The sequence below is a fragment of the Eubalaena glacialis genome, chromosome 19, assembly GCF_028564815.1.
Source record: "Eubalaena glacialis isolate mEubGla1 chromosome 19, mEubGla1.1.hap2.+ XY, whole genome shotgun sequence".
Lineage (NCBI taxonomy): Eukaryota > Metazoa > Chordata > Mammalia > Artiodactyla > Balaenidae > Eubalaena > Eubalaena glacialis.
Genome location: NC_083734.1, coordinates 61,285,922 through 61,312,748, shown reverse-complemented (window position 1 = coordinate 61,312,748; position 26,827 = coordinate 61,285,922). Strand labels below are relative to the sequence as shown.

Here is a 26,827-nt window from a genome sequence, read left to right as displayed (position 1 = left end):
CGAAGATGCTTTGTTGTTTGTTTTTTTCCAACCCTTTAAATGTGTAGAATTCACCCACAGCTGGGTCATGGACTGTAATTTGCAGAGCCCTGGTACGAATACTGGAATGTCAGACCTGGAGGAAGTCTCACCCAGCACTCGCGCTGGACGGCAAGCACGTGGACGTAGCCCCGAATAACTAGTGACCTTTTCTGTTACTTCATTCTTTTTAAAAGGAAGGGTCCGAACAATTGCAAAGGATTTTTTACTGTTTAGATTAGTCACATGTCTCAAATAATATTTGTCTTTATTTCAAAGTTCCATTGCAATTACTACAAACAAACTGTGACAACTAAAGAAAAAGAGCTTTGGAGGTTTTAAGAGTGAGAAATCAGGTTTTCAGAAATTTAATTCCTCTGGAAAGTGTTTCTGAAGAAAAATCCCCTGCTCAGAAACACAAGATATATGAAAACATCACTGCCGTGTGTGTGTGTGTGTGTGTGTGTGTGTGTGTGTGTGTGTGTGTGTGTGTGTGTGTGTTCCTCTTTATCCCTCCCTCTCGGTCCTGGTTTTAAGTTACTATAGAAAAACTTTACTTTAGGTTTTCTATACATTTCAAAGAGATTTTTAAGGTGAGGGAAGGCTTGCCATTAAAACCTTAGATTCATGTGTGTATCTGTGTTTATGTTCCTACATTTTCCTTATTGTTTTATTTAGTCAGTTTCAGCAGGAGGGGTAGAATTATAATACATTAGGTATGGGGAAAATTGTCGTTGGCCAAGGATTTTTTTCTCTCTTCCTTTCTTCTTCCCTTGTATTTTTCTGTATAATTCTGACCTGGAACGTCCCCTTGGGGACACCTGCATTTCCACCCTTTTTGGTCGCCCTTTGTTCAGGCAACACCGGGATTCTTTTGTCTTTAGCCTCCTATCGCTTTATTCGTTTGATCATATTAACAAGTTTGTTATGTTGTGTTTGTTATGTGTGTTCTGTTTGTTGTATGTTATGTTTTCTGTGTTTCTTGGCATTTACTACTTTTGTCAGGATGCTTTTGGTGTATTTATTTGAAGAAAGGGCTTCTCTAGGCTCATAGTCAGGTGCACAGCCAAAGCCAAATATCTTTCTCGTACGTGGACTGTTATCAGCCAAGGTAGCAATGAAGTAGGGGAAATAAATACACATGAGAAGACCGTGTTTTCTCTAATCGAGACACAAAAGCAGCAAACCTCAGCTCCTGAGATGACCCCTGGATAGTGAGTACACTATGTATAGAAGAAATACCACAACTGGGTATGCCAGCCTGGTAAAACAGAAAGGATTCTGACCTGAAAATCAGGAGGCCTGGGTTAGTCGTGACCTTGGGCAAGTCACTTTACCTGTCTGGACCTTTGTTCCATCTTAAAGGCAGGATTAGATAGATTTGGAATTCCTGTGATCTATGAATTTTGTGAGTTAACAGAACCATATTATTGTTTCTTTTTGTTAAAACAGTTGTGGGAAAAGTGGTGGGATAATTGGGCACATGGATGCTCTCGGATGAAAGAAGAGTCTAGTACTTTTACTTCCTTATAAGAATATAATTACTTATACAGGGGCTTACTAGAGTAGTGTAATTATCCACATAACTATATATATATATGGCTCATATTTATTGAATATTTACTGTATGCCAGGCATTCTGCTAGGCATGTTACTTAGAATATCTCATTTAATGCCCACTCCTACTCCATGAGGTAGTGTACTAATATCTTTGTATTAAAGAAGAAACGGGGGCTTCCCTGGTGGCGCAGTGGTTAAGAATCCGCCTGCCAGTGCAGGGGACATGGGTTCGAGCCCTGGTCCGGGAAGATCCCACATGCCGCGGAGCAACTAAGCCCGCGAGCCACAACTGCTGAGCCCGCAAGCCACAACTACTGAAGCCCGTGCGCCTAGAGCCCATGCTCTGCAACAAGAGAAGCCACCGCAATGAGAAGCCTGCACACCGCGAGGGAGAGTAGCCCCCGCTCACCGCAACTAGAGAAAGCCCGCACACAGCAACGAAGACCCAACGCAGCCAAAAATAAATAAATTTAAATAAATTTAAAAAAAAAAAGAAGAAATGGAAGTTCAGAGATTAAGTGATTTAAATGCAAATGTATTTTATTCCAAATCCCACACTATTAACCCCTTTATGCTGCTTTATTTTACTCATGAGCTTTCACCTTATTCCTAAGGAAAGATCTCTCCAGTCGCATCTGATTTGGGAAGGTCATATTTGACTAAATGTCTCATGTTTTTTTCCTCCCCTTCTCTTTCTTAGGCCACCTCGAGATTTAGACTCCAAAGCTTGCATTTCTATTGGAAATCAGGTGAGAAAAATTATGTCTGCCAGTTAATATCGTGACCATTTTACATGGATGCTTTCCAACTGGCCAACGAAAAAAATGCATTTTCTGTAACAGGCTGTCAGGGGCCAATAAAGTTTGAATGTAAACGCAAGTGGTCTGTGGAGCTCTTGCTGTTTTGAATGTCGAACTGAAATCGGGCTGTTGTGGTCCTGAGGGAAGGTATTTGAGGCGAGTAGATGGTTCTCTTTGGGGTAGATTCGTCGAAGCCCAGGCCTAGATCTAGCTGCCATCCGTCAGCAAACGAGGGGCAGGGCTGAAGAACCACGGTGCAGAGTCAGACTTCACCGAGCACTGTGGAGGCTGAGTCGGAGCTGGATCTCTGTAGTGCCCGTGACGAGCAGGTGCAGTAGGGTCTACCCATCTCCCATGCACTTCTTGCTTTCAGTGGCTGCTTGGAACAGCTTCTAGACCAGAAGGTTCTGGACTAGAAAGAACCCTTAGAACGCTGCGAGAAACCAGAGAGAGGACAAGGTAGCCTGTGTCCAGTTTATTTCCCTTTTTCCTATTGTATTCTTGCTTTTCTCTCCTGCAGAACTTTGAGGTGAAGGCGGATGACCTGGAGCCTATAGTGGAGCTGGGCCGGGGGGCGTACGGGGTGGTGGAGAAGATGCGGCATGTGCCCAGCGGGCAGATCATGGCGGTGAAGGTAGAGTTCCCCTTCCCCAAACGTTTTCCATCCCTGATTTATGAGTTTGTCCATCTCAACTGCAAACCAGCTCTTTTCATATAAGCAAAGCAATCCTCCGTGGGGTGAAACAGAAAAGCTTATTCGTAGGGAACAATATTTCCCTCCAAATATGTGAAAAGTGCTTCCTTGGCATGAGCTGCATCAACTACGTTTTTTTAACTGATAAATCCGACCCCTCCTTTTAATTTTCTGTGCAGCCACCGCATCATCATCACACGTCAAAGAATCGATAATAGCTCTTCAACGTCATCTAATAGTTGTTGCTGTTTTTTCTCCTGCTGGTTTTTCAAATCAGAATCCAAACAAGAGCTCACATATGGCATTTGGGTTTTGTGTCTCACAAGTGTCTTTTTAACCCTTATTCTGTTGCTTTTAAAGAATTGTCCCTGAAAATCAGGAAACCCGAATTGAGGGAGGAAATTGTCTCCGTTTGTGGGAAAAAGGAGGGTAAAATCATCTTGAGCAAATTTGCATAGCTTTTGAGCTATAAAAAGAAATTTAGAATCATTGCAAATTTCTTGAGTAGATGTTGGAAGGACCTTGGAGAATGACCCATGTATTAACTCTAGATGAACTGTTAGGAATGTGGGTGGCCAGATGACTGGGATGCCTCTTTTTGTGGAGAATGGAGATATCTTTCCCTTACCTTGTAGATTTTTCAGTTTCTTCTTCTGCAGGCTCTTTGCTACATAGGCAAAAAATGTGAAAGCCTCGTGATATTATATCGTCTTGTCATTTAATGACATAAGCGTGTTTCTATAAGGCTACATTTGCTGGTGTGACAGGTTTCTCTTCTCTCAGAAGCCCTGGGGTGGGAATGGACAGTTTCTCCATTTCGCTTTGATTCCTCCTCTTTCCTTTCCTGAATCAGCTCTCTTACAGTTGCTGTTTAGTCCAAATATTCTTACTTGTTCACAAAGAGGGGCTTTTGGCTTTTTTTATAGGACCCCAAATCAGCCCCAAATCAATTAATACTCTGACCTCTTTGCACTAAACCCACATAATAAATCAGACTGTTTTTGTAACTTGGAAATGCATTCCCAAACATTTGCACACTCTCCAAAATATATTATCAGTTTGCTCCTTACTGGGGATTATTTGGGAAATCAAATGAATAACAGTCTTCCTTACTTTTCATTCGTTACAAATAGCTAATCCTTTAGGGTAGATATTTGAAGGGTTGTTTCTGGAAGTTGTGCCGTGGATTTTGGTACTATTCTCAGGATGCGACGCTTCAAGGTCCCTGCCTTATTACCAGACTCATCCTCGGAGCAGTAACCATACATTTTTCATGCATTCCCATTCAGCGGATCCGGGCCACAGTAAATAGCCAGGAGCAGAAAAGGTTACTGATGGATTTGGATATTTCCATGAGGACCGTGGACTGTCCTTTTACGGTCACCTTTTATGGCGCACTCTTCCGTGAGGTAGGTGATCCTTCCCTTCAAACTCCAAGGAGAGCAGTAGCTTAACAAGAAGTTTCCCTGATCACATAAACGCCATACACAGTCACAGCGCTCTTTCTTGTCTGACATGTCTTCTGTAGAGTTTCATGCTTGTGAAATGTTGGTGCAAAGTTGGCTTGAAACCACGATACTTTCAAATGCGTTTAGCCCTTTTAAAATGCTGAGGCCCCCTTTCTCCTTTCTGTTTTGGTTTGTCTGTTTTGCCAGAACTGTCTCTATCAAGAGTCTGTAGACTGATTTGGATAGATTCCTTAAAATCTGAAATCCTCTGGTCTTTGGCCTCTTGCTATACTTTAGCTAGCCTTGTGTACCATGTGGGCTTACATTTACCTCTTTGCTCTGCCTCTCTTTTTCACTTCACGATGATGTGGGTTACGATGCTTCATCTCCCTCTTAAAAGCAGCCTTTTGATAAACTACCGCCAGCGGTCAGCAGGGGAGGTCAGACCTGGAGCAGGTATCTGGACTTAACTCCCAGAGGGCAGTGACAGTAAAGGCTTAGACTTCTGAGTTCTATTGCTTGTGGCTATCAGTGTGTAGATCCTCCTTTTCATTAAGGAGTGGGTGATCACCGGCAAGTCGGCTTGGCTGTCTGCTAGTTTGTTCTTTGGAGGTAATCTTGCCTGTTTATAAATCCCTTTGAGAGCTTGAAGGGATTAGTACATTTCCTTCAAAACTCAAGCAAGAAACGGTCCGTTCTTCCTGACAGGTGTTAACTGTTTCTGCCTTTTTTCCCTTTTCCATCCTCTCTAACCACCTCTGAACCGACTGGCCTCTAGGGGGATGTCTGGATCTGCATGGAGCTCATGGACACGTCCCTAGATAAATTCTACAAACAAGTGATTGATAAAGGCCAAACAATTCCAGAGGACATCTTAGGGAAAATAGCAGTTTCTGTGAGTACATCATGAACCCTACTTCAAGGAGCATGTGAGGAGTCTGGGCCTTATGTGTCTGTCCTTGTACCCCCAGTATGGGCAAACACTACCTGGACCATAGCTCCCATCCCGTATGTGTCTGTTGAAGGCATGAGTGCATCTGTGGATGGATCAACTAATGCTTTTCTTTCTGGGCATTATGTAAAAGAATCTACTCCTGACTTGGTTGGGTAAACTCTCAGTTAAAGTGCCTCTAAGCAGTACATTCATCTGTTATGACCACATTCCTGGTGTCACTGTCCTGATATTAGTTGCTTTTGATTTTCATTTGTAGAGTTTTAAATGTTTTCTTAGGATCAACAGGCATAGGAGGAAGCAGAAGAAAATGAAATGAAGGGCTGCTCCCTTCATGGTTCCTGAGGCCCAGGAGGGTGGAGAGAAAAAAATGCTGGAGGCCAAATGAAAATCAAAATGTATGAGTGAGACATCCTCTCTGCTATGGGGTATAGTCCTCTCTGGTGTGCGGAATCCAATTTGTATGACTTCCTGTGTATTTTCCTGGATAGGAACACCACTATCTGAGAAGATACTTCTCCTTGTGACCTTAAGCCAGGGATGATAAACCTGGATATGCTTAACATTCAGTTTCTTTCCAGTGATGGGGGGAATAAACCCACCTTGTGTTTCTCTTGCAGATTGTAAAAGCATTAGAACATTTACACAGTAAGCTCTCTGTCATTCATCGAGGTAAGTATCCATGGAGCTGCCTTGGCTGTTCCTTTTATCAATTTTATTTCTTTTACCTGAGTTTTATCTTTTTTTTTTCCTCCCCAGTGGATGGAATTGAGTCAGGCAGGAGAACGGAGGGGCTTTCCTTTGGGAGTGGATAGCAAATCATATACAAGTAGCTGTTCTTTAACTTGTCTGAGGGCATCAGAAGACGTGGGCTTTATATTAAAACTTGAATATAAAATGCCTGTTACCAAGCAGAGCTGTGGTATTACCCATTGAGAACTTTAGAGAATAGGATAAAAATTCACCTAGTATTGGCCGTCACTCGAGAGCTTGTTAGAAAAGCAGAATCATGGGTCCCAAGACCAACTGAATCAGAATCTGCATTTTAACAAGATTCCCAGGTGATTCTTGTGCACATGAAAGTGGTATAAAGCACAGCCCTTTCAGACAGCAGGAGTCAGGATAAGATGAAAAAATTGGACGATATGGCTCTTCCTCTTCTCCCTCCTTCCTCTTCTCCCTTCCTGTTATCTTTTCATCCATCCATCCATCCATCCACCCATCCATTCTTTCTTCCATCTTTCTTCCATGCCTTCAACCATCCGTATACCTTTTGTAATCATTGTCCAACATTTACACAGCACTATGTTTACACAGCACTATAATAGATGCCCTGACAGGTATCTGAGAAGAAAATATATTCTTATTCTACATAGGGATTCTTGATAGGGAAATAAGACAAATATATAACAAACACCTGGGGAAAAAACCACATTAGAAATATGAATGTACCACATATGGAAGTAGTCGAGGTAGAATACAAAACAAGGAAATGATTAGTACTGGGTGACCATAGTCAAGGAAAGCTTCTTGGAAGAGATATGTTTAATCAGGTCTCCAAAAAAATTTATGGCAAGTACTGATCGCTAATAGGGTATTGTGATTTGATAATTCTTACACTCTCTGAGCCTGAAAGTAATGTAAGATGCTTCAAACAGTATTCCTATTATGATTGCTATTATTATTATTATTCATTGTTATCATTAAAAATGGGGAAAATATGGAGGAAGAGGAAAAGAAGAAAGTGGGAAGGAATTCAGATAGGAGGAAGAATGTGGATTATCCACAAATGTGAAACTGATTTTTAAAGGCTTATTTCAAAATTATAAAATATTTCAGTCATAGTAGAGAATGTTTATAAAGTATAAAAAATAATAAAATGAAATTTGTATATCTGCTGTTTAGTTTAAGGGAAAAATTATAAAGGATAGTTTTTAAAGTTCTTAGAATAACTTTTTTCTTTTGAGTACATGCCCTTTGTGAAGAGTGTCACTAGGGAAAAAATTAACTGTCATTTCTAATTCCATTATCGAGACATAACAATGGTCCATCTATTTGGGGAGTGTGTTAGCTCTCTCGAGACTGAAGGGTTCATTTAAGAACTGCAGAATGAAACCTCTTTATCCACATGTATATTCTGTGACCGGCCTCCTGGTCTGGAATATCTGGGTTTATGATGAGTTAACACCTTGTGACCTCGGACACACTTCCGGCAGAAGCATCCATCAAAACTGGTTGCTTTGATCGTATTTGGTGTATTGTTATGTCACAGTCTGCCTTTTCATTCCACTAAATGCGCAACAGATCATTATGAACCGGGCTTTTAAAACACTCTTTTACTGTCACAAGAACACTTAGCGTGAGCTCTACCCTCATAACAAGTTCTAAGGGGCACGATATAGAATTGTTCATCACAGGGGCATTGTTGTAACGGCCGATCTCTAGAACTTATTCATCTAACATAACAGAGATGATTGGCCCATGGGGCTAGGCGTTTGATTCAATCATCAATTTTTAAGTTCTTACTGCATGTACGAGGGCAATGAAGATGAGAAATTAGATAGAGGAAACAGTTTTTTTCCATTGATGGATTCCCAATCTGACAAGAAGGACACAACGTGAAATAGAACAGGGGCCCCCAACCCCCGGGCTTTGGACTTGTACCGGTCCGCGGCGCGTTAGGAACTGGGCCGCACGGTAGGAGGTGAGCAGCGGGCCAGCGAGTGAAGCTTCACCTGCCGCTCCCCATCGCTCCCCATGGCTCGCATTACGGCCTGAACCATCCCCGCCCACCGCCATCCTCCCCGTGGAAAAACTGTCTTCCACGAAACCGGTCCCTGGTGCCAAAAGGGTTGGGGACCACTGAAATAGAAAGCAGACTACTAACCCAAGATCCAGTAGAACAAGAATTCATGACATAAGACTGAATGAACTAATGAGAAACATTTTTGTGACTATTCATTTTGAATACTGTTGATATCATTTTATGGTCTATCTTCCATGTATATAAGAATGTCCTTTCTCTTTCTTCCTAAGCTTTCTGTAATCCAAATCAACTTAGTAAATTCTACTTTTGTAAATTGAAATAAAACATTTGAAAATGATTAAAAAAAAGAAAAGGAAGAACATCAAGTTGATTTTTTTCCCCCTTTTCTTAGTTTTGATGTTTTTCTTTCTTTTTTTAAAAAAAAATTTTATTTTATGTTGGAGTATAGTTGATTTACAATGTTGTATCACGGGGCTGGCGGTTACTTCTGCATTGGGTCTTGAGGAGAAAGTGAAGGGGAAGAAGGAAGGGAGGTTCCAGGGCCCCTGGTGGTAGAGGGGTGCTGCTACCACCCTGGGCTCCTGACTGTTCTTGCTTTCAGATGTCAAGCCTTCCAATGTGCTCATCAACACCCTGGGCCAGGTGAAGATGTGCGATTTTGGGATCAGCGGCTACCTTGTTGACTCTGTTGCTAAAACTATCGATGCAGGATGCAAACCGTACATGGCCGTAAGTACAGCAGCTGGGGGTAGCATCGAGAATGTAACTGCCTTCAAACCATGCCAGGAAATAGGAAAGGGACGGCCACGGAGGGAAAACAGAGATGTGCCTAAGATGCAAGAAATATTCTGCATCTTCTTTTTTCTTAGTATTTCCCGTCTGAAATACTGAATCCCTTGCTTCATATGCATTCTTTTAAAAAAAAAAAAATCAGGTAAAGGGGACTTCCCCGGCAGTCCAGTGGTTAAGACTCCACACTTCCAATGCATGGGGTGCGGGTTTGATCCCTGGTTGGGGAACTAAGATCCCACATGCTGTTCGGTGTGGCCAAAAAAACAAAATAAAAAACCTTACACAATGTTATATGTCAACTATATCTCAATAAAGCTGGAAAAATAAAATAAAATAAAAAAATATGCAATGAATTACGTTGCCTATGTTTCTGCAAATTACTCTTTAAAAAAAATCAGGCAAAGAGGTATATTCTTTGAAAAAGCAGGTGGGTAATACATAGAGCCCACACAATTTTCCACACTGTGTTGCAGGGAAGTGCTGCCTTGTTTGTTGAGAACAGAACAGAAAAAAGAATTTAAATTCCCCAAACAAGTCAGTTAAGTTAGTCCTGAAGGAACCTCATAGCTATGAAGGTTCATTGTCATTAGCAGAGACCTTGGGACTCCCTTTAACTTAAGGGACTTCTACTGTAAATATTCTACTTGGAAATGAACTTGCTCTCGGAATTTAAAAGCTTTCTGTCCATGTTTAGCTAAACGTTGTTGAGGTCTATTAACACCAGACAGTAGCCCAGTGACTCTGGTTGACTCTTTTTACTGAGTTCTGGACCGTTGGTCTTTTAAACAAGGAAACTTCTAGGCTGACAAAGTAATTTTATAATGTATATCATGTTCTTCATAAGGCAGAATTGAAATTGCTTTTGAATTGAGAGGGGACTTTGATCCATTATTGTCTCCAATAAAAGGCGTGTGGAAAATGAGGAAAATCCCATGGAGACGTTGTTATTTATTGTAGTTAGTGAGCCTCTTGGCCTGGGAGGTATGTTAACAGCTCACAGCAACTCACTGGGCAGCTGGTGACACTCCCACCCCTGAGCCTTTATGGAGCCAAGAATGTCATCTCAGTTGTCTTTTTCTGTCTCCTTTCCAGCCCGAGAGAATAAACCCAGAGCTCAACCAGAAGGGATACAGCGTGAAGTCCGACATTTGGAGTCTGGGCATCACCATGGTAGTGTATGATAATCATCGTGGACCAGGGTGTTCGGGGCATGAAGTTGAAATGGGGTGGACCTGGGGAACAAGAGGCAGATGGCTGAGATGCTGGTCTGAGAGAGCAGGAGATTTGGAGCGACCATTGTTTGCAGTGTGGTGTGGCAGAAATACTGAACTGGGATTGGACAAAACCCAGTTCTCTTGATTCTACTTCCAAGTAGTTGTGTGCCCCTGATTCACTGATGGAATCACACAGACTGTCTCACTGTCCTCATCTGTAAAATGAGAGGGTCTGACTACCGTTCCTGATAGTTTTCTTTATGGTTTAAAATTAAATTATTCTAATCAAGGCATGCAGAAGCTTAAGCTACTCAAAGAGCGCTAATGTGTGTGGACCCTGATAGAGCTTTTTTTTTTTTTCAATTTTTATTTTATATTGGAGCATAGTTGATTAACAATGTTGTGTTAGTTTCATGTGTACAGCAAAGTGGTTCAGTTACACATGTATCTATTATTTTTCAAATTATTTTCCCATTTAGGTTATTACAGAATATTGAGCAGAGTTCCCTGTGCTATACAGCAGGTCCTTGTTGGTTATCTATTTTAAGTATAGTAGTGTGTACATGTCAACCCCAAACTCCAAATCTATCCCCCGCCCAGACCCTGATAGAGCTTTGTTATCCAGGACATGGGCTCAGCTTCCCAGAATATGGTTATGACAGAAGTCTTGGCTGTTGAGTACAGGTATAGCCCAAACACATAGTAGCGCATAGGATTATTTCCTCAGGCACAGCCCTAGAAGTACACAATGAGTGCCTGATTTGTAACTTTGCTGATTATAAATTTTCAGTGTATCACCGAGGTCTGGAATGATCCACGGTGGTCCTGTTTCCTTCCCAGACACAGCAGCTGATTAAATCCTGTGAGTTATTTCACATCCCTGCCCAGAAAGCACGTGATCTTGTCACAGCAAAGTGGCCTTTACTGAAGTCCAAAAAAAGATCAGTCATTTGGTCCTAGTTTTTTTTTTTTTTTTTTTTTTTTAATTCTAGCACGCGCCCAGCAGATGGCAGCAGATGTACAGCTCTGTAAGAGTCTTAGGGCGAGAATTACTTTTTAGACTCAACATTTGAAAACCTGGTCGCTTTACATCCTGAAGTTTCATACTGCTGGCTTACAATTTTATGAAGTGCCACCCCGGGTTTTAGGGAGGACCCAGTTTTAAGTAGGCTTAAGTGGCTGTCTCCGGTACGATGTTATCTGAAAAGCCCTAGCACTAGGACTTGGAGGAAAACTGCTAGAGAACACAGCGTTAGTTTCCCCCCCACAGTTCACTCGATGGTCACCATCGTGCCTCCCTCCGGCTCTCCCGGAGCGAGTGGATTCCCTAGCGGACCCCCTCTGTACCAAGCAGCCCCGTGTAAGCGCCTGTCTCCTTGTGTCCCTCCCCCCTCTAGATCGAGCTGGCCATCCTTCGGTTTCCCTATGACTCGTGGGGAACCCCTTTTCAGCAGCTCAAACAGGTGGTGGAGGAGCCGTCGCCACAACTCCCCGCAGACGAGTTCTCCGACGAGTTTGCCGACTTCACCTCGCAGTGGTAAGAGAGCCCGTCTCTCAAGAGGCCAGCGTGAAGGGGCAGAGGAGTTCTCGTGACCTCCCCGTCGCTTGAACCCGCGATGCACACATCCATCCCCAGAGCACTGGCGGCGCCTGTCCTTGCTGCTGAGCAAGAAAGACGGCTCTGCCCCTCCCGCGCTGAGCTCAGAGCCAAGGAGGGGGTGCCCACAGTCAGTCACTCTAGGCCATACTGCGAGTCCAGACGTGGAGACACGCACAGGGTATTCGGGGAGCGCAGAGGACACAGCACTGGGTTGAGTTTCTGGAGGAAATAAATGCTGAGCTGGGACCCTGTGAGGTACGTCCAAGCGAAAGGGAAACAGGGGAGGAGGAGGTATTCCAGGCAGAAGGGACACCGTGCATCATATCGTAAAAGGGAGAAACTCTTTTATGGGAGTTTTAAGCCATGCGATGTTGACCAGAGCATAAGGAGAAAGGTGGGTGGACCCACCGGAGGGTTAGGGATGCAGAGTAGGTACGACACACAGAACGACCCTGGATAGAAGACAGAGGCTACTTCCAGAGCCTTCCTTAGGCACCTAGAAGTCTTACAAAGTAGTTCTAGTGTCTGGAGGCTGATTCTTACAGAACACTTGCTAACTTACGGATATGCTTGCCCATAAGCGTACAGTGGACAGTACTGGGTGGGGGTCTGAGAAGGGGAAAAAAAAAAGTTGGAAGAAACCGTTCTAATGCTGTAAACTTTGTTTCCATGGAAATTGACAGTGGAATTGAGGAAACCTGGAGAGGGGATTGTTTTCTCCAGAAAATCTAGTGATTTCTGTCTGTGTAGGGACCATGGTGCTTGGCATGCTTTGATACTAATGATCATCGCAAGCGATGCTGGAAAGAGGCGGCTGCGTTGGAGCCGAGGTGGCTTTCTGGGCGCCTCAGGAGCAGATGAGCCCTGGAGGAAGGGACTCAGAGGTGGCGAGAGGCCCAGCTGTGATCCTCAGAGAGGAGCAGTCTGGCCACTGGCTGCTAAGGAAGGGGCTGGGGTTCTGAAGGCTGTTTCAGAGTCTGGCTTCCTCAAGGTTATCGTTGCTTGGCCTCCACGCCCTTTGGAAGAAGCCTTCTGAATACGGCTTTTATTAGGAAACATGATCAAGACCAAGCAGCTGCTTATTGCTTTATGAAACTAAGGCCTCTAGACTTTCCATCAGCTCTAAGCCCATGTCACCCCGGGTACTTTTCCCTAAGGATGTATGAGGCTGAGGTGCCATTGTTTGTTTCCGGTGTAGCTCTGGCTGAATGGCCAGAGGGGGCTGTAGGACAGTGTGCTGGTGGGTCCTCCGAATACGTGCATCCTCTGGGCCCTGGGGATGCATCCTCCTCTCTGCTCTCCTTGCCTGAGTATGCCGGGAGTGGCGGCACACCTGCCAGGCTGAGACGGCTTCCGGATTTTGCCTTCTGCTTTTGAGAACTTGGTGTTTGTTTTCCTTATCCTCAAATGTTTAAAGGTCGCCTAGGAAAATGGATTGAGTCATCCTGGATAGTTCACACTGATAGTTTTCAAGAAGAGTAATAATGGAGAAGGACCTTCTGTAAGGAAGCCTTTTCAAGCTCTCTACTTTATAAGCTTTCTTCCACCTGGCCCCCTTTCCCAAGATTCTGGGAGCTTCAGGAAACCTTGCTAAGAACAAGGCTGGTGTGAAAAGTCTGAGAAAGCCACGCTGCCTGTTGTGAACCAGCAGTTTCATCTGATAGTTCTCAACTCTGGCTGCTCGTTTCTGAGATATGCCATCACCTAGGCCTCGGCCTCAGAGACTTTGATCTAATTGGCCTGGGGAGCGTCCTGAATATCAGTCCTGTTCAAATGTTCTCAAATCATTCTACTCTAGGGCTGCGGTGAGAACCCATGATTTACATCTGTGCTCTAGGGACCCGTTATTAACTGCTTCCTATTCAGAAAGCTCCTTTTCATCTGCAATTTATTGAAAAATCGTTGGATTACTTTTTCTTTTACCAGTTTTCTTCTCTTACTTAGAACTTCCCCTAAAGAGTCAGAGTGTTAAAGCTTTTTACAGATATCTTAAAAACGAAAGCTTTGGAAAACATACATGTTTTCGAATTTCAACGTACGCACACATTTGTGGGAACTGCAGATACCTGTACCGCTGCTCTTTATATAGCGACCCCCCCGGCCCACCCTCCCTGCCACAGAACATGAGAGTGTCTTCATGGCCACCCCGCCGAGGTCTCTGTTTCCCTCTCGTTTTCTCTCATTTTCAGTCCCAGCTACTATGGTTCATTAAGTTAAAAATTTTGAGCCACAGACATTTTCCAGCTTTCTCGGAATTGTTAATTCCGTTAATACTGCTGATTCTTTGTCATTTCATTTGCACTCAAGTCAGCCAGTCTAGCTTGTTTATGGGCTTACTTAAAATAATAATAATAATAATAATTGAAACAAAACTCAAATCGCTTTAACTTTGAAGTTGTCAAAGAATAAATTCTTCCTCAGACTTTTGAGTGTGGTAGCTCCTGTAGAATCTGATACCTAAGATCAATCGTGTAAAGTAGTCATTTTTGTTGGTATGAGAATTGAGAAGTTGAAGGGGAGCATTAATTCTGAATTTTATGAGCATTCCTACTTATCCTCAGTCGGATTTTTTAGGAGTCCCAGGCTCTCCTGTTTCAGATGCCAGGTGCATCGTTTTTTGCCTACTATAAACCACCAATATATTTTCTTTGATACCTCCTTAGTGTGAACATTGTTTTGAAGTCAACTGAGTTGGGAAAGTTATCTAATACTTCAAGAAAGAGTATTGATTTTTGGGGGGATTTTATGAATGGCTTAGATCTTTATGGAAGCAATTTTATTTTTCACATGTATTAGCATACAGATACACACCTGCCCACAATAGCAGTCTAGGTATTCACTTGTTTTATTACTGACAGTTTTAAGTTTGATTTGGGGCTGGGTGGAAAGAATGGAAAAATGATCATTACCTAAAAAACACCTCTTTTATTTCTTGATGAAAGAAAGATGTAGCCTATGAGTGTTATCTCCCTTTTATACGTGGTTCCTCCATTTTCCTGTGTATTTTTGAGGCACATCTTCATGAAAGGACCCCTTTTTGAGTGACCTCTGTGTGTTTTTTGTATTTTTATGATATAGTCAGGCTATGATCCTTCAGGACTTCTCAAAAAGTCCAACTCTTTGTGGAAAGTGGGGAAGAAGGACTACAGATTTGGACAGTGAAAAACTTAATCTCAAATTTTGAGAAAGATGCATCTGTGTTTTTATTTCCTACGTCTGTCTTTGGGTTAAATGCAGAACTAGAAGAAAAAGGGTGCATTACTCACGGCTTAGGTGACCTGTCAGGGTATCTGTGACCTTCCGTGGGAAGCATCCACTGTAAGCATCTGATGACGTCACAGCGCTGCTGCAGCCGTGAACCTTCATCCAGGACATCAACTTGGTAGTCACTTTCCTCTGGTCACTGCTGGTCAGTTGACAGTAAAGTGTGGTTTGCGGGGTGGAGTAGAGGCACTTACTGGCTATCACTGTCGTATCCAAAGTTATGATATGATAGAGCCCAGAGATCCGGCTGGTATCTTTCTTTTGTAGCAGCATCAGAGAAACGTTATCCTCTGGGTTGGGGTAAGGGGTGTGGGGAGGAGAGAAGAGAAAAGAAAAGAAAAGAAAGTTAAGGCATTTATTCCTTATGAACTTAAGAAAACAACAACAGCAACGATACCTTACAAACCCCTCCTTTCTGTACTGATTTTGAAATAGGACCAGCGAATGACATTTTCTTCCTCTTTTTTCCCTACACCTGGCTTTCTTATCTTAGGGCTTTTGAAGAGTTCCTGGAGCCAGGGAGGCTCACCATCTAGGCCTTGTTTTGGGATTCACGGTAGAGAAATCGAAAAGCCTTACATTCTAGTCCTACAGAAGGTTTCACAACTGACTTTCTCCAGAAAATGGAATCTTGGCAGGCTTACAGTTTTTCACCATAACCTCTTTCGATAGGTTATAGGCATGGGGACTGAGGGAAGGTCATTGGGGACCAGCTCTGCAAAGGGCCCAAACAGCTTGACTTCCTTCTTGCTGTGCCTTTAGGCCTATTTAAGAGCTCAGCGCCAGCCCACCAGCCCGATGTCCATCGGAGATGGTTAGAGGTCCACCTAGATGTTGATACTGTGTGAACTAGTACAAAAGAGACACAATCAAATATAGTTCCTGACTTGTTCAGGAAGGACAGTAAAAACAGGCACTGGATGTTTATTTAGCTTATGACAAATGTATGGTTCGGGAGGCGCATCGTGTTTTTATTCTGTGGACGCACCAAAGAGCCCTTCTTGGAAACAGTCAGGGGGAATTCAAATAGGCAGAAATCCTCTGGTCAGCACAAACTTCAAGCTAGCAATTCTCAAGGCGGCACAAAGCTGTTTTTTAGTGTCAGCTACGGTCAGGAGTGTGTGTTGTGGCATTTGGAAGAGGAATTAGGGCAGTTAGCTAATTGCACGCTTGAAAATGACAAGCCACTTGAAAATCAAAAGTCTGACTCAAATCCAAAAAGAAATTGGTGTAGCTTTGAACTCCACAGTTGTTATTTTGTACTGAATTTCAAGCACTTCCTATTAAACATGGAAAATTTGCTTTTTTTCCTAACCTTATCCTGAGTATTTTGCTATTCTTAGCCCATGTTTTGAAGTGTTCTTGATTTAAAAGGTGGAGAGAATGGGTTATATCAGTTATATTAATTCAATAAACAGCCTTGGTTTGCTGTGTATACATTTTCCAACAGTACTCTGCAGTAGTGCTTGTGGTACATTCTGAGATTTCTAATCAGAGGCCATAAGTCAAGAAATAGTCTATTGACAGAGATCTCTGAGGTTTTAGGAATTCTTAACGCTTTATGACAGTCAACTTGGGGTATTTTCCCTACATTTCCTTTATACAAAAAAATCTGGAGAAATTTTCATAAACTGTTCCGCAAGTGAAAAGATAAGACGTCCTGACTTAAAATGACCTCTCCTTAAAAAAATAAGTATTTAATTTCTTCTACATGATGAGAAGAGAGAGTATCATTTCATTATGTACTAAATAGAAGGTCAAAAATCAGCTATATCACAAAGAACTCAGGTTGGTAAAAGAGGGCATTGTTTGAATTATTTGAGAGGCAAGCTTTTCTTTCTATCATTTCCTTGGTTCAGGGTTGACCAGTGAGAGGTGGGAATGGAAAGTTGGGATGTGGTCTTCAAGGAGACTTTTTCAGAGTCTGTGTAGATTTAGGGTTTGATGCTTGACTAATGGTCCATCTAAATAGGACACTTGAAATCAACCACTTGACTACTGAGTGTGGATTTAAGGAAAAGCACGTGTGCTTTTCCTTACTGATTTTAGGAAGATAAATTGTTCAGATTATAGAGAAGACTTTCTTGATTCGATTTGAACAATAGCCGAAATTCAGGGCTTTTGTACATGAGTCTGTTTGCTTTTTTTCCTAGGGTCTCTGTGCAAGTCAGCCATGCTCCTGGGATCACATTTCTTCTGTGTTTCTTTCTAGATGAACTAGCTCTTGAACTTAGAAAGAAAGACTTTTGTTTCCTGGGGTGGAAGGCAGGGAGGGGAGGCAGACATGAGGATATGCCCAAATGAGAGATGAACCAGCTGGAGATGACTGTAAGCCAACTTCATTTCAGAGAAGGAGCTAGAGGGGGCAGCGAGGAGGAATGCCCTAGGACACATAGCCCAGGGTTTCCTGACCTCGGCACTAGTGACATTTTGGATTGGATCATTCTTCATCGTTGGGTGTCCTGTGCATTACGGGATGCTTAGCAGCATCCTTGACCTCTACCTATTAGTACCAATAACCGCCCACCCCCCCACCAGCTGCATCAACCAGAAGTGCCTCCAGACATTGCCAAATGTCCCCTGGAGGGCAAAACCACCTGCAGTTGAGAACCACCAACAGAGCCTTTTAGAATCTCGGGATATAGGTGCACATGGCGTCATCAGGTCTTTCATTTCACTCAGGCACATCTTCCCATGTCAACCCAGCTGTGACAGTTGATAAGTCCTCTTTCTAATTCGCTCTTATTTTTATCCTCAGTTGAGATGAAACTTTCTCTCTTAGGTTGTCTGGGCTGTGAGGTCACTAGGGTCCTAGATCTGCCCTCAGTTCCAGGTTGAAACTTCTGTCCTCACATCTGCCTGTACCCTGTCTCAGGTTCCCTGGCTTCTACCCACAGCATTGCCTGGAGTCGACGGGTAGGCTGCTTTAAGTTGTTCTGGTTCAAAGGCTTCCTTTTTTTTTTTTTTTTTTCATTTCGTGTTGTTTTAAACCATAGTTTTTCCAAGCATCTCAGCTGTTTCACTCTCTGGTTCTGTATCTGGCCCTCCCCTCAACTGTTAGCCTCTGTGGGTGGAACAGAGCTCATGTCACACATACTAGGTCTCATTTCCTCAAAATGATCCATTAGCACAAATCCCAGCCACCCAATAATCAGTCACTTTTTGGTTCCTTCAACGCCAGGCAAACTGCCTTTCCATTCATGTATGATTTTATGGCCCAGGGCAGAGGAATCTGTAGGTTGCCTTGCAAATCATACTTTTCAAAATCATTCTTTTCTCCATTCTGTAACCTGGGATTCCAACTCCAAATAAACTGCTTCTTTTCTTTCTTTTTCCATTTTAAGGCTGTGGGTGGATAAAGGGGTGGGTCAAGAACAGGGGTGAGGGTTTGGTCTCTTCATACTGCAGTTTTATTACTATTGCCTCCAGTATCAAATGTGATTAAAATGTCTGTGTGTACAGACAGCTAAATGAATGGGAGCCACTTGACAGTGGTGTATGACCACCAAGTATTGATATTTCTAAGAAGAATAACTGCTAAGTCCTTGGCCGCGTGTGCTTTCTCTTTCTTCAGCCAAGAGGTCGTAAACCAGCAGCGTGACCTTAGACATTTTACGTGTGTATTGCTTCTCTCTCAAGCAGGTTCAGCAGGGAGTAGATAAAAGCGAATTATACATGCAAGGGGCCAGAGGCAAAGAGAACGAGGTATTGAAGATAGTGAGGAGATAATGAATGTAATATGAGAAATACCTGCCAATTTCTTTGCAAGTGGGGGTGGATTAAATGCTGTTTTGAAGGAAAGGAGACATGTATTTTGATATATAATAAAAGTTGGTTTTTATGTCATTGGTAAAGTGTCATAAGGAAAGTAAACACACACACACACACACACACACTTATTCTTCCCATTAAGGTACACCCAGAGTGATTTAAAACATAATTGGTAAGACTAACCAAAGAGGAAAGTCAAGACGGGAGATTTATGTTTTCAGTACATTTTTAAAGGTGGTTCTGTTTGGTCTTCTACAGGTTCTGAAATCCGAGTCTAGTGAAAATACAGATGGTTTCCAGATTTTAATGTGATCTTCTTTTTTTCTTTAAGCTTGAAGAAGAATTCCAAAGAAAGGCCAACATATCCAGAGCTTATGGTGAGTATCGTTAGTGGTGTAAATGTGTCCAGACTAATAGCGAGTACAGGGAAAATGACTGACACCTAAATTATAATCAAACAGCTGTACTGGAAGTGCTGATTCACTGAGACATTGGTAAGTGCAGTTAAACTAAGAAAAAAAGAGCTGAGGCTTTCGTGTGCCCTATATTCGTCCTTAGTATAACCGGGCCGTGTCACCAGTCTTAGCAATTTTTTACATGATAATAAAACCTGTCATCGTATAGACCAAATTATGTCTGTGAAATTTATATTTTCAAATTTTAAAGACATTAGGAGTCACCAAGGAATACAAAATGAAGGAAAGCATAATTTAAAGGATTTCAATAATGAGAGAAACTTAAGTGCTATATGACTGATCAATTTTTGATAAAATATTTAGGATTCGTTGGATGAACCTCTTTTTGGTGGGAGTTTAGGGGGGAAAGAATCACTTTGTTTTCTCCTGGTTTCACTTTAGTGGAAAAAAGTAAGACGAAGCCTTTTTAATTTGAATTATCCTACCTCAGCATTCACAGTTTATTATTTGCGCTATCCGTAAAAAAGGTGAAAATAAGACCTCAGGGTTGTTGTTTTTAAATAGTTTCTTTTAAATCATGGAGACTGCAATTCTAAGCTAGTTACAGATGATTCTTTAATAGACATAGTAGGGACCTATACTTGGCAATTCTTATCTACGAATATGTTGAATGCGGGAGAAACATTTTTTTTTTGAAATATAAAATTCAGACTATTTACTGATTTGTGTTAATCCCTCCCTCGATGTGTTTCAATTATTAAGGTTTTAATTTTAGCAAGGAAAGGAAGAATTCTGTTCGTGCACAATTGCAAAAGACGTAAGAGCAAACCTTGGCACCATTTCTAACTGGAGTGTAGTTATTCAGCAGGCGTTAAATGCTTGCTCCCATCCCATCCCACCCACAAGCAGCGCTCAATCTTCAGGACCAACTCCGGGCAGGTGATAGAAGTACAGGTTCCTGATGTCTCTTAACAAATGGGGTGGTGAAGTGGCTCCAACCTGGAAAAGTATAGCTTGTTACCTATTTGTATGTCTTCTTTGGAAAAATGTCTAGTCAGGTCCTTTGTCCATTTTTAAATTGGATTATTTGGGGGGTTTCTGCTACTGAGTTGTATGAGTTCTTTTTTTTTCTTTTTTTGGCTGCACCATGCGGCATGCCAGGATCTTAGTTCTCTGACCAGGGATGGAACCTGCACCCCCTGCAGTGGAAGTGGGGAGTCTTAACCACTGCAAATATTTTCTCCCATTCCACAGATTGCCTTTTCTTTCTGTTGTTTCTTTGCCATGCAGAAGCATTTCAGTTTGATGTAGTCCCACTTGTTGATTTTTTCCAACAAGTACATGGAAAGGTATCACTAGTCATCAGGGAAATACACATCAAAACCGCAGTCAGATATCACCTCACACCTGTTAGAGTGGAGTGAAAGATAAGAGATGAACACTGGTGAAGATGCAGAGAAAAGGGAGTCCTTGTACAAGATTGGTGGGAATGTAAACTGGTACAGCCAGTATAGAAAACAGATACGGAGGTTCCTCACAAAATTAAAGACAGAACTATCTGATGATTAACAATTCCACTTCTGGGCATATATCTGAAGGAAATGAAATCACTATCTTGAAGAGATATCTGCACCCCCATGTTCATTGCAGCAGTATTTATAACAGCCAAGACGTGGAAACAATCTAAGTGTCCATTGATGGATGAATAGATAAAGAAAAAATATATATATATATACACACACACAATGGAATATTATTCAAGCATTAAAAAAGGAAATCCTGCCATTTACAACAACACGGGTGAAGCCTGAGGACATTATTCTAAGTGAAATAAGTCAGACAGAAGAAAACAAATACTGTATGATCTCACTTAAATGTGGAATCTTAAAAAAATTGAACTTAAAGAAACAGAGAGTAGATTGGTGGTTGCCAGGGGTGGGTGGGTTGGGGGACTGGATAAAGGTGGTTAAAGAATACAGATTTCTGTTTTACAAGATGAATAAGTTCTGGGGGTAGAATATATAGCGTGGGGACTAGAGCTAACAACACTTTATTTATTATATATATTCGAAAGTTGCCAGGAAGGTAGAAAGCATATCTGGTTCGTCACAGCTTATCACGTGGATTTTTAGTTCTATTGGTTAAGCTTGGATTTAAGTCTGAACCATGCATCGACTGGCTGACTGTGAAAGAATTCTGGGAAGAGTCTGACAAGAGACAAGGCATCCTTCTTGGGCTTCTTTGTCCTCTTTAAAAAAGTAGCCCCTGGGACTCAGCATTCAACTAAGCTTTATTCAACTAATACCTGCAATTGAAGCAGAAAAGGAGATGAATAATGCTTGAAAAAATCTTAGCATACTGCATGTTTGGGTTAAATATTTCCTCTCTGATTATGTTTATAATAGCCAGTCAGCTTTTCAACCCTGGCTACTCTTTTTTGGTATTCTTCTGCAACCCCCAGAGTTATTTTAAAATTAATTTCACATAAAGGGCAATAGGCATATAGAGCGATTCCTGTGGGGTCCTATGGAGCCTGTACTCCCATTTTAAAGTTGCCTTGTTTGTCACTCTTTTTAGATAAAAGAATATTTTCTGTATATGTCTGGTGATTTAAAATGCATGACATTTTTTTTTTCCCCTTCCAAGTGACTTCTTATCAGAGGTTTCAATGGAACACCCTTGAGAAATAATGCTGAGTCCTAGCTTAATATCCACTGGTAGCTGATGCTGAATTCTACTTTTCCAATTTATTCTAAACACTATGGTCTATTATGGTCTACATATTAATGTTGTAAGATCATGTGGGTCTCCCCTCCCCCCCCCCCCTCGCCTTTTATGGCATTCATCTTTGTGGTCCTGGAAACGGACTTGCCTTTTAAGGCCATAACTGCTCCTTGCTTTTCTGTGGAATTGAGGTTTTTCAATGGAAAATCTGACTCCAAACCCTTTGACTGTAGCTTTGGGAAAACACATGCTGAGAGGCTATTGTTTAGGTTGTGGGAGTTGGTGAAGAGGTAGAAAGGAAAAAAAAACTCTTTTCCAGGTGAAGAACAGTATAATTAAGGCCCCAACCCAGACATGTACCTCTTATAGAAATTCCATAAATTTTGCTCCCTGTTTGGATTGAGGAGTGGACATGCTTTAAGATCATTTCATTTGCTTATTCTCTCAAACGTCACGGGGGAACATGACTCAGTAGGAATTGTTCTTCTGGGGTAGGGGACCAGCCAATGTTTTTGTCAAGGATTAGACAGTAAATATTTTAGGCTTTGTGGGCTGTCACAACAACTTGACTCTGTTGTTTCAGTGTGAGAGCCGCCATATTCAATAGGTAAACAAAAGGGTGCGGCTGCGTTCCAATAAAACTTTATTTCAGAAATAGGCAGTGAGCTAGACATGGCCGCTGGTCCATCAATTGTTGACCTCTGTCCTAGATGATAACCACCAGAAATGAAAACCAGAAATGACTGCCCAGTGAGGTGATTATGTTCTCTGAATGTCCTGGGAAGTCCTAGATTGAATCACAGTGCTAAACGGGGATGACCGAACACAGAGAAAACCATCGCCTTGAGGGATGAGGTGTCTGCAGGGGATCTGGAGACTCTTGGTGATGGTAGCAATGCTCCCGGCAGTATGTTCAAGTCCTCCCTTCCTGTACCTGGCCCCTCTTTTGAGAACCTCAGCCTGGGCCTATGGTCTGGGGATGATGCCATGGTGCCCCTTCGCTGTCTCCTGGTTGCTGTCCTTGCTATTCTTAGCTGATTGCTTATAGAAGGGACTGGTTCCCTCCCAACCTTTTACAGCCTCAAAACCCACACAAGAAGACGAGCCACACTTTCCATTTTCGCATGCCCGCCTGCTTTCCCCTGCCCCTGCCCTCTGGCTCTCACAGCATTTTCCCAGCCTGAGAATAAACTGAAAGATGCCTGAGGATTCTTTTTTTTTTTAAGGCTCCAGGTCAGGTTATTGAATTCAGTCACAGACCCGGGCTACGTACACTGAGCTAATAACCACCAGCAGACCCAGAGGTAGGACAGGACTGGCAGGCATTGCAAGCAGTCACTGAGACAATCCAAGGCTTGACGTGTCCTGTTTTGATAGTAAAAAGCTTTAAAGGACATAAAATGATCTCTAAATTTCAAGATGATGTGGGAAAGCTAATAAGCATGATGGTAAAACACTTGGTAAGTGTGCTGTGTAAGTGGTTAGTAATCAAAAGTAATGCTTCTATTTATTTATCCAAGGAGCTCAAGAGGAAGGGTCCAGCACCTAGAGCTTCAGTTAATACCATGGATATGAAACTCTGGAGCAGCACCCAACCTGTATCTTCAGATGGGCAAAGGCAGAAAACCTCTTTTTTTTTTTTTTCAGTCACGATACTTAATGGTGACCACCTACCTTCTTTGGGGCTTTATTTCTTTGTTCCTTTCCCATTTGCATTGTTTTCTAAAACTTCCATGGGTGGGCATTCAGTTTCCCACAGGGCTGACTCATCCAGCCCTCTGCTGTCAGGTTTAAAACAAATATAATTAGAAAACCTACAGCTAGGCAACATGAAGGTTGTAAACTAAAATCCTCAAAGTCAGGGGAAACCGAGTGAGTCATCTACATGTCTGTGTGCAAAAATACTCACATTTAGCTATTCAACTAGTCCTTGAGAACAATACCCCCGGACAATCAGGGAGAGGGCCCTCCTAGCTCAGGGGGCACGTGACACTAGGTTCTACCTGAAGGAACTGTCCTTTCTGGTGTGTTAGGTTTGTTCCGTCTCCACTGGGAGAACTGTGGGCACGAGCTGATGCATCTACTTCTAACTAGAGGTGTAAGGCTCCAGTGTGGCAGCCAGGCGCTTCCTGTAACAAAGCTGAGCAATGTGGGGAGGACTGCCCTGCTGCGGAGCAAATGGCTTCGTTTCCTTCAGAACTGTTTTGAAATTTGTGGCTTCCTGTATTGGACCGTGCTTATGCCCCCAGCAAAGAACAAGACTTGATGTAAAGTTTACTTAATCGGAGCTGCATGAATAGAGACCATTTTTTGCTTTTCAGTTTTTAAATTCCAAGTTGAATTTTCTCTGCCCATACCTCGAGTTGGGCAGGCTACATTATTTTCCAAATGGATCAAATCATCATGGAGAGACATATGTATCACTTGTAGATGTGGCTTAAAAAGTAGCATTGTTAACTGTTTCAGTCCAAACCAGCTCGCCTGGTATTTTAAAAATTGGTTTCTCATTCTGCCACCCATTTCTTGAGAAATGAATGTACATAAGCCTCTGAAATTTCTAATTATTTTACTACTGTATCTGTCTAAAAATTACTTTGTAAGGGACAGGGTTATTTGTAAATCGGAGCCTTGGACCATCTTTGCTATTCCTTGTATTTTACCAGGGATGGATGTATATATCTAGTTACATGTGTATATTTTAAAGCAGTAGATACACTGTCATGAAAATATATACCAAAATGGGAGGAGCAGCAGCCAAGCAATATCTTTAAAAAGTTTGCACAGGGGAGGGTGGGATGAATTGGGAGATTCGGTTTGACATAAATACACTACCATGTGTAAAATACATAGCGAGTGGGAACCTGCTGTAGAGCACAGGGAGCTCAGCTCGGTGCTCTGTGACGACCTAGATGGGTGGGATTGGGAGGGGGGAGGTCCAAGAGGGAGGGGAGATATGTATACATATAGTTGATTCACTTCATTGTACAGCAGAAACTAACACAACATTGTAAAGCAATTATACTCCAATTAAAAAAAAAGTTTGCATCACTAAATGTGTACTTGGTTTGGGAGGCGGTAGGAAGAGTCCAGTTTAGCCCTGATAGGGGTACTTAATTTGTTGACTAACCAGATCTGTTAATTTGGTAATCTCATGCATTGTCAGTGACAGGTATTAATACCAGGTATTTTTCTTTTCTCTACCAGCAACATCCATTTTTCACCCTACACGAATCCAAAGCGACAGACGTGGCATCTTTTGTAAAATCGATTCTTGGAGACTAAAAACAATGGACTCCATCAGTTGACCCTCCTGTGGATTGGTGGGTTTACGGGGTGAAGCAAGTTCACTAAAGCGCCAATAGAAACTCATCTTTGAGATAATTTAACCCTGCCTCTCAGAAGGTTTTTTTCTCCCCATTTCCTTTTTCTTTTTCCCCTCCAAAGGGGGCCTTGGAATCTATAGTATAGAGTGAACTGTCTAGATGGAAGAAATATGATAAAGGCTTAGGACTTAAAAAGGTGATTAAATATTTAATGATGTATCATATGAGTCCTTAGGCTTTTCAGACTTCTCTTGTTCTTTACAAAATGAAAGTATTGGCCCTGGTAAAAAGGTGCTACAGAGGTGATGAAATTGTAAGTAGATCTGTGGTTTGTCCCACTTATTATTTTAATATTTATGTTTAAGCGCTTGGTTGAAAAGATTCCATTTTATGCGAGGAGGGAGAGACAAAAGACAAGATTGGGTTGGCAGTATTTATAGGCTTTTTCATTTTTTAAGTTCAGTCGTGTCTGTGGTCCAGAAGAAGTTATTTAATGTGCATCTTTAAGAGTATTATAAAAGTATCCACCAGGAGCTCTTGTGAAGTATCTGCCCCAGCTGTTGTGGCTGCTGCCGTGTTCATAAATTTCTGCTCCATCCTGGGTAATAACCACATATTCTGGTGAAGTGGCAAGGTATCCTGGTCATACTCTTTTCCCAACTTTGGAAAACATAAAATCACTTTTATCACAGCTCAAAGGGTCACAGATTTGGTTCTCTTGACATTTGTATTATACTATTAATGGAATGTGATTTGTGATGTCATTTTCTATCATCTGTCTATCCTTCTACGTGTGCGCGCGCATGTGTGTGTTTGTATTTGATGTCACAAATTCTGCCAAATGGCTCTTATAAATAACGTCTAATATCTATAAATAACATCTAAGGAGGACGTTTGTCAGTCCTAAGGGGAAATACGTCAAACCACCCAGAGAATCAGTGCCTTCCTCTGCTTTTCCCCCTCCTACAATGTATAAGCCCCAAGGATTGCCTTTGTCGTTACTGTACTCTTGTTTTTTTTTTTTTGGTTTTGTTTTCTGTTCAATGAAGAAGCCTTACTATAAATGGAAGGGCTGCAGTAGAAGAAAATTAAAGGCAGTGAGTCGTCCTCTGATAAGGTGAGAAGATAATGGGAAGGGTTGAATGAATTCCTGCAAGTAGAGGCCACATTTGCACAGGCTGAGTTCAAGGCACGTCCTTCTTCAGCAGTGGATTGCTCCGCGGCGGGAGGCCAGCTCCATGGTGGATCCCTAACAGGTTGACGAAGCAACAAAAGCTCTTCTCATGGCCAGATACACCCACGGGTTCTCTGGTTTGGGGCTCGAGGTTCCTCAAAGGTCAAAGAGTGAAGTGGTCCACAGGGAAAATATGACTGATAACCACCAGGAAGCACTGCTTTTGGACACTGTGTTAATACAAAGCTACTCTTGCAGCACAAGGGCAGAGGATTTTTATTAAAAGAAAAAAGAACACACTCTGTTCCTT

General features: G+C 42.2%; 1 protein-coding gene across 1 annotated transcript in view; it reads left to right on the top strand.

The window, feature by feature from the left end:
* The window catches only part of MAP2K6 (mitogen-activated protein kinase kinase 6), a 123,215-nt gene extending 97,183 nt beyond the window's left edge, over nucleotides 1-26,032 (top strand). The window contains exons 3-12 of the mRNA XM_061174852.1: nucleotides 2,279-2,327; nucleotides 2,899-3,012; nucleotides 4,362-4,481; nucleotides 5,299-5,415; nucleotides 6,093-6,144; nucleotides 8,841-8,968; nucleotides 10,124-10,201; nucleotides 11,643-11,782; nucleotides 19,212-19,257; nucleotides 25,225-26,032. Coding sequence (XP_061030835.1) covers nucleotides 2,279-2,327; nucleotides 2,899-3,012; nucleotides 4,362-4,481; nucleotides 5,299-5,415; nucleotides 6,093-6,144; nucleotides 8,841-8,968; nucleotides 10,124-10,201; nucleotides 11,643-11,782; nucleotides 19,212-19,257; nucleotides 25,225-25,302 — 922 coding nt within the window. The 3' untranslated portion in view covers nucleotides 25,303-26,032. The remainder of the gene's footprint in view (nucleotides 1-2,278; nucleotides 2,328-2,898; nucleotides 3,013-4,361; nucleotides 4,482-5,298; nucleotides 5,416-6,092; nucleotides 6,145-8,840; nucleotides 8,969-10,123; nucleotides 10,202-11,642; nucleotides 11,783-19,211; nucleotides 19,258-25,224) is intronic.
* Nucleotides 26,033-26,827: the final 795 nt, after the last annotated feature.